The sequence below is a fragment of the Cornus florida genome, unplaced genomic scaffold, assembly GCF_030987335.1.
Source record: "Cornus florida cultivar Cherokee Brave unplaced genomic scaffold, ASM3098733v1 CherokeeBrave_3.0.0_Hap2_Chr01, whole genome shotgun sequence".
Lineage (NCBI taxonomy): Eukaryota > Viridiplantae > Streptophyta > Magnoliopsida > Cornales > Cornaceae > Cornus > Cornus florida.
In genome coordinates, this window is record NW_026775571.1 from 74,825,849 (window position 1) to 74,834,374 (window position 8,526).

Sequence of the window (8,526 nt, forward strand, 5' to 3'; positions counted from 1 at the left end):
TTTATATATATTTAAATAATAAAAATTATTTTATGGTCCTATGCATTACGTTTTCTAAAATAAGATTGCAATGTAATTATTGATACTTGATGGATTGGGTTTGTAACTCTATTTTTTAGATCTCTCAAAGGGCGATAAAAAATTCTCCAAAGGTATCTCAAGTTTAATTTTTTAATCAAGTATGAGATCAAACCCTCTCTTTAATTGATGATCAATTTTGATTTCTAATTGTTGTTTGTTAATTAAACCCAACAATTAGTAGGAGATGCAAATTTAGATGTAAGAGAGAGAGCGAAATTGAAATAAGAAGTAAACCACAAAGAGATAGATTAAAAGCAACACAAACTAATAATTCAAAGCAATAGAAACGCAGAGAGCTAGCTATGAGTGCATGAAGTACCTTCTCTCTAACTCATGGAATGACAAATATGAAGAGACTAATTGCAGATGTTGTGTGTGATAGAGAGAGATTGAGGGATTATAGTTTCAACAAACATGTTAGTGGTCTAGCGGTACCAAGGTTTTACTGCTCATAGAGAGATCAGTGGTTCGAGTCTGCATGAAAGCATGTGTGTGTGAGTACTAAAAAAAAATAAAAAAATAAAAAAAAATTATACATTCAGATGTAAATGTGAAAGTGTGATTCAAACGTAAACAAGAAAGATTATAATAAGAGAGAATGAGAAGATTAAAAAAAAGAAAAAATAAGATGACAAGAACAAGTAGTTGGTTGAATCATCAGACAGAACCATAACGATTTCAAAAATAAAAAATGCTCTATTGGTGGTGGCATTAATATTTTTTTATTTGAAAAAAAGGTAGGCAATTGGATGGATTTCACTAGCACGATGAAAAATCACCCCAAGGTTATTCCTAAGCTTTAGAGCGTAAGCTTATTTTAAAGATTATGTTCAATAATTGAGGCAACAATAGTAATATTTTATATCATGGATTAATTAATTCAATACTTGTCAATCGAAGATTAGTTCAACAGTTGACAACTACTCAATACTGTGTATATTAATTCAATATATTGAAGCAACTACATAATATAATTTGGTTTGAAGCAAGTGCACAATATTTTGTATCATAAATTAGTTCAATCATTGAAACAACTAAAAAATAATCTTTTCTTAAAGACTTAAGTTCCATAACTGTAGAATATTTAACCTTTCTTTAGGAAGGAAAACACTCATGCCATTTGGGCTAATAATAAATTATTTCAATAATTGAAGTAACTATTTATGTATAAAATTACTTCAATAAAATTAAAGAAGGATAAAATTACTTCAATAAAATGAAAGAAGGAAAAATTACACTTAAGTAGATTTACGAGCCTTAAATAACAAATCAATCTATTTTTTAAGTTAATTTTTTAATTTGGTCGAGTTAGATAAAATAATTACATATACATTAAAAACTATTATTTAGGTCCAAAATTGTAACACCCGTGATTCTTTTAGAATTGAATATTATAAATATAGATTGTCAATAATAAAAATAATAAGAAAGAACCAATAACAAACTGCTGAATGTGTGTATGATCTTTGTTATGGAATAGTTCAAGAATTTAGTAGCCATCCTCTACTTTCTAAAATGGAATGTTGAGCATTTAAGTTCCAACTAATATATAAAAAAAAATGTTTATGTCCTCTTACCATGGTGAAAATAAATTTATAAAACTTGAAAAACTTCGGATTTGAATTGATTATGTATTTACTTATTTGAATTATTAAGTTGGCATGAGTGAAGGGAAAGGGCTAGCCCCCTCAAAAATTGTAGTTTCCTCTAAATACTCTAAATACTTTGTTAGAAATTTGTCTAAAATTCATTTATGACATGGCAAAAAAAAAATATTTTGGCTGTAGAAGTGTGATGGTGAAGCTTCCAAAGAAAGCTTTGAAATTCTTGGGCAGCAAGTGCCATTTGGCTTTCAAATGAAGCTTTGTAATATACTTGGACACCAAGTATATTTATGACTATAAATAACCTTGCACTTATTCGATGAAAAGCATCCGAGAGGCATCCAAGAGTAAGACAATATTCGGATCAAGAGAATGTATTGATTTTGTGTGTGAGAGAAAATCCTTTTGTGTGTACAATCTTCAATAGAGAGTTAAAGTTTGTATTCGGGTGGGTTTTTTCTCTTTGTGCAAACCATATATTATTTGGGGTATTTCTTGAGTGTTGAGTTAGTCTTCTTTGTTGGTGAGTGAGTGGTGTGAGAAGAGAGATTTTTGTGAGGAAGAACCAAAACGTTTTTCAGTTTGTAATCATCTTCTTTATAGTGATACGAATCATCATCGCCCGTGGACGTAACCCTATTTCTGAGGGGAACCACGTACAAATCCTTGTCTCGTTTGTGTGTGCCTATTTATTTTCTTGTCATTATTTTTCTCTTGTTCTCATAAACTCCTATTCGATCCTTATTTCATAACAAACTGGTATCAGAGCTCAGGTTCGTGCATTGTGTACAGATAAGGTTCACACGTACGGTACTGTTCACAGATATGGTACTATTCATCGAGAAATTTTTTTTGGGGAGTTTTTTGAGATGTCATCAAAATACAAGATTGAGAAATTTGATAGCAAGATTAGTTTCAGTCTTTGGCGCATTAAGATGCAAGCCGCACTCAACGAGGTTTTGGCAAAGGAAGAGTTAGAAAGAGGAGTTACGATCCTAATTCTCAAAAGGGTTGTGAAGGGACTACACAACATGGTGGGAGAATGAAATCCGGTTTCAGATGGCAACCGAAATTGCAGTAGTCCTTACAGGGAGGCAGACCCATGAGGACAGGTGTGATATTGACTTGCAATAATCTTAGTGGCAATGAGATAGTCCATTCGAGTGCCATTAAGATGCGTGAGAGGCAAGTAGTTGGTCACAATAGAGATGCGAGGAAAAGTCAAGGACGTCCTATTCTCCACAAGGGTGAGAAGATGACTTTTCATTACCAGCTAGTGGTTTGTGGGCGGTTAGAGAAGGTTGCTGAAGGAGATGTCAAACTTGGAATTTTTGAGGTTGTTTTTGGTAAGCATTTAGAGTTTGACACAAATACTGGAGGTATGTTTGTGCCTGCGCAAGACATGTATGGGTTGAAGAATGAGAGCCCGAGGGTTAAGTTTGAGGATGACTCAAACTTAACTAAAATTCCTTATTAATTTGTTTTGTGTTGGAGATGATGATGGCGTTATTTTTATCACTCACATTGTGTTGAAAAAAGACTCTTTATGATGTTGTCTTATCATTTCTGTTAAGGTGGATAAATTTTGCCAATGATGGAGTTTTGTGGCTTATTCAAAATTTTCGCCAAGGTGAAGAATTTTAGTCAAGGTGGAGATTTGTTAGAAATTTATCTAAAATTCATTTATGAAATGACAAAAAAAAATCTTTTGGCTATAGAAGTGTGATGGTGAAGCTTCCAAAGAAAGCTTTGAAATTCTTGGGCAGCAAGTGCCATTTGGCTTCCAAATGAAGCTTTGTAATATACTTTGACACCAAGTATATTTTTGGCTATAAATAACCTTGCACTCATTCGATGAAAAACATCTGAGAGGTATCCAAGAGTAAGACAATATTCGGATCAAAAGAGTATATTGGTTTTGTGTGTGTGAGAAAATCATTTTGTGTGTACAATCTTCAAGAGAGAGTTGAAGTTTGTATTTGGATGGGTTTTTTCTCTTTGTGCAAACCATGTACTATTTGGGGTATTTCTTGAGTGTTGAGTGAGTATTCTTTGTTGGTGAGTGAGTGGTGTGAGAAGAGAGATTTTTGTAAGGAGGAACCAAAACGTTCTTCAGTTTGTAATCTTTTTCTTTATAGTGATACGAATCATCATCGCCCGTGGACGTAACCCTATTTCTGAGAGTAAACCACGTATAAATCCTTGTCTCGTTTGTGTGTGCCTATTTATTTTCTTGTCATTATTTTTCTCTTGTTCTCATAAACTCCTATTTGATCCTTATTTCATAACATACTTATAGCCTTACAATTGCCATATAGGTCTACCATTTCAACTTCCCCGCAAACATTTCATTGCTCTCGATGTCTCTGTCTCTCTCTCTATTTATTATATAGAAATATATATGATGCTGAGTAAGAACTAAGAACAAAAGAGTGCTGAAGCAAGACTACAACAAAATTTAGCATTTAATCTCTCGTCAGACTTCTTCTTACTATTGAATAATATGAACAAAATATGAAAATGAAGATTCCTATTGAATATGAAGATTTTGTATACTTTTTGCTGGTACTCACCTTTTGGGTGAGACAAACCACCACACATTTTGCTCTCGATATGAATGCTTTTTCAGCTGTTGAGAGTGAGTTTTGCATCTCTTCAACACTAATCTTATGTTCACTTTTAGGAACTATGTATTGGCTCCCAAAAACTAAGATGATAAAAAAAGAATATGGAAAATTACTCAGAGAAATGATTTGTGTTACAAAAACAATAATATTAAGTAGTAATGTCAATGAACAACAATAATGATAATGAAGAGCAATAGCAACAATAAAAACTACAACAATATTATAATAACAATAAAAACAATCATCATGATGTCTAGAATTAAATAACTTTTATCGGATAGAGAACAGGCAATTGGACTCTTTCTGCATGTTCCATATCCTTGAACTCTCGCACCGCAATGAAACCTAACAATCATCACCAAAATAAAATAAATACCTAAGAATCATCCAAAGTTAGTAAGCGAATGAAAAATTAATGCATTAGATGGATGAAAAAAGGAGCAAACTTACTTCGAAAATGTATAAAACTTGAATACTCATCCGAGTTCCCTATCATGAGAAACGAATTTGAGTAATGGAAGGAATAGAAATAATCACAGTAAATGCCAATAAAAGACTAAAAAACATCACAAATTTTGAAAATAAAATGCCAGTAAATGCTAATGGACTTGTGGTAATAATCACAATTTTAATTTTTATCACTAAAATCATAAGACAATTTGTTTGGTAATAAATCTTATTCAATGACTTGGAAGAAAAAAAAAGTTATTAAACGCCAATAAAGACCATCCTAACTTAAATTTTTGAAAAACCTTGTCTATCATAATTCTTTTTCTTTTTCTTTTTTTTTAATAAAAGATCATCTAAATTATGGATTACTATAATGGATTTTAACCAAATATCTTTCTTGCTACTAGCATTTCTGTATCGTGAATAATATTAACTCTATTTTATTATTTTAAGAAATTATAAATATAAAAAGAAGTAGGAAGAAAGAAAAATGGAATACGACTCTCACCTTTGGTGAATGCTTCTTCTGTGCATATTTGGTTCGGACCTATCCCTACAGTTTGTAGGTTTTATAATAGAATCCCTTAACCTTGATTGAGTACTTGATAGTTGGTATATGCTTAACGATGTGATAGTCTTGGCCTTCCTCTCCTCTCATTCTTTGTATGAATTTTGCTGGCATATCAACAAACCCGAGTTGTGTAAGTTTTTTGAGGTGTTGAATGGCAGACGGCACCTCCTTCAATTGCGGGCTAGGCCCAATTTCTAGCTCCTCAAGAAGTGGCAATGCTCCTTCCTCTATTAGCAATGAATTCAACTCCTGCAACTCATAGAGATATAACACCTTAAGTTTATGAAACCCATGTGCCCCAAAATACAATCTCTCGCCATCATATCCCTTACGGAGAGCTAACAATAACAGATTAGGCAAGTCTTGCAGGGTTTTTATCGGATCACCACTTAATCCTGAATAATTTAGGCTTAATCTGACTAGATTTTGAAGTTTAGGGATCCAATCCGGCAACTTCCCTAAACGCCCATGCAAGAAGAGACATTCCAGACACTGAGGTGGAGATGTCATGCATTGTAAATCCAGGATCTCATCTTCGCTTACTGCTCGAACGCTAAGGTAAGTAAGGTGTTTCATTTTCTCAATGGAGTCAATGAGAGCCCTCCCATTTTCTCTTCTCAACATTTTGATACCCAACTTTCTCAACTCCCTCAAATTTTCCAGCTCTCTAATTATTTGGTCAAACCCTTCATGACTTGCCTCCACATCACGTAGTTTATGCAGTTCCTTTAAATGCTTAATTCCTTCATGCACTTTCACTCCTCTTCTAAAATCAATTGAGCTATCAACATTGTAGTTAAAATCGTAGGCCAAAAGGTGTCGCAACTTATGTAAATTACTAATTTCATTGGGTAGCTCATTCACGAGAGAGTATTTCAGATCTAAAGTCTGCAAGTTGTATAGCTTGCCTATGGACTTTGGAAGGATCTTCACTTTTGTATCCCTCACACTTAAGTACCTCAAGTGGAATAACTTTCCAACCTCTTTAGGAAGATTATCGAAAGGAGCACCTTCAAGATCTAACACCTTCAATAACTTGAATTTTGCAAACAACGTACCTAAAAATGGCTTTGGCAACTCGTCATCCACTTTAAAAATCAAACAAGAGCGAATTTGGAGCTTACCGATGGTCTCTATAACATTATAAACATGGTTATGGAATGAAAGTCGCCGAGGTTGTCCATCAAAACTTGAGTGATCTTCCACAACTTGACAAAAACTCAACTCCTCGGATTTTTGAACGATGAGCTCACGGATCAAGTCATGCACCCGACAAGTACGAATTTTGGATTCTAAATTTAGCTTAGTCACTTGAACCAAACTTCTGCGAATTAGCTCGGTCAAGTATTCTTCTGCAACCTCTTCCAAAGTTTTTCCTTTTTCTGGTTTTACAAACCCCTCTGCTATCCACAACCGTATCAATCTTCCACCACGAATAAAGAAGTCTTCCGGTATTATGCTCAAGTACAAGAAACAAGATTTGAGATAGTAAGGAAGATCGTGATAACTGAGCAATATGACTTTTGTAATACTTGTAAGATGTGGATTCCTTTGTAACTCATTACCGAGGCTATTGTACATCCTTTCCCATTTGGATACAATCTTGTTTTTTGTTGATAACAAACCACCTATTGCCACAATTGCAAGTGGCAATCCTTCACACTTGCCAACAATTTTAAGAGAAACTTCCTTCAATTCTGATGGACATTGACCCTCAAAGTCTAATTGGAACGTCTTTTTGCAGAAGAGTTCCCAAGCCGCGTCTTGAGAGAGAGGCTCAAGTTGGTGGACGTAATCAAATAGAGATTCTTTGCAAGAAGCAGCGACATCATCATTTCGAGTGGTGATGATTACTCGACTGCATTTGTTGTTCTTTGGTAAAGCATGTTTTATGAATCTCCAAAAGTCTATTCCCCATACATCATCAAAAACGACCACATACCTTCTCACTTCTAGATATTCCTTTAACTTTTCAATGAGTGAAACTTCTTCCATTGTATCAATTCCCTCAGGAACAAGCTCCTTTGTTGATCCGTACATCTGTTTGATCATTTTTCTGAGAAGCTCCTCCATCTTGTAGGATTGAGAGACAGTGATCCAAGCATGACAATCAAAGTGTCTAGTCACTTTTGGGTTGTCATAAATTTTCTTGGCAACAGTGGTCTTTCCGGATCCACCCATGGCAACAAGAGAAATCACTGCACGCGTTGCTTGTTCTGCCAATAGCTTGCTTATCAATTCTTCTTTGAGAGTTTCAATGCCTACAACTTCATCTTCAGCAATGAAAAGAGAAGCCGATCGAGGGTCATGCCACATGCCATCTTTTGTGCCACTGCTTGATCCTTGCTCTAAGGAACTCAAATTATATTTATCAGCTCTTTGCTTGATCTCCTGGATGGTTGTTTTGATCTCTTGAATCTCGGAAGCTATCTCATGTCTTCGCTTCAGTTTAATAACTGGGCGAGCGACTTTAAGAATGAAAGTGATGAAACCACGCTGATGAAATGGCTTTGCCAAGTGAAGTATGTATTCATCGATAACATCTTCGATCTTATAAGAAACTTTCCTTATGTCTTTCACCCAAAGTTGCAAGCCGTCACTGATCTTTGCGGTTTCAGCCCTGACATCTGCATCCTTCAAGAAACACAGTATGTATTCCAATTCATCTTTGATGCTGGCAACTTCTTCATGGACACCCTTCAGCAATTTTGCTTCGTTGGTTAACAGTGGGACCAAATTGTTAATAACAGAGCTCACTGCAGTTTCCGCCATTGTTTTGTTCCTTTGATCTGCTTAAGAATACCAAATTGTTAATAACAGAGCTCACTGCAGTATCGCGTTGATTTTGAAGAGGAAGAGGATGGATCCTGCCCAAGAAATGAAAAAAAATTAAAGGGGTGTCCCAAAAATATTATAAAGCAAAAAAGAAAGAATACAAATGTAGATACTACTGTTAGTGATGAAAAAACTGAAGCAGTGGATTTTATTTGGTTGGAGGTTGTTAAGTGTTTTAAATCCACAAATAAAACGAGTCTCACTTTGAAGGACAAACAAGATAGAAAGAAAGATAAAGAAAATGAGATGGAGACAAATTGAGAAAAAACAAAAAAGAGATTGCAAATAGAGGGAAATGCAAATTCAGATGTACGAGAGGAATCCAAATTGAAACAAGAAGTAAACCACAAATGTATAA

The 8,526-nt window shown here is 34.5% G+C and overlaps 1 protein-coding gene across 1 annotated transcript; it reads right to left on the reverse strand.

Moving 5' to 3' along the window:
- Positions 1 to 5,315: 5,315 nt before the first annotated feature.
- On the reverse strand, positions 5,316 to 8,105 carry LOC132274963 (disease resistance protein RPM1-like). The gene has a single exon (XM_059776336.1). The coding sequence runs from the start codon at positions 8,103 to 8,105 to the stop codon at positions 5,316 to 5,318; it is 2,790 nt and encodes a 929-aa protein (XP_059632319.1).
- Positions 8,106 to 8,526: the final 421 nt, after the last annotated feature.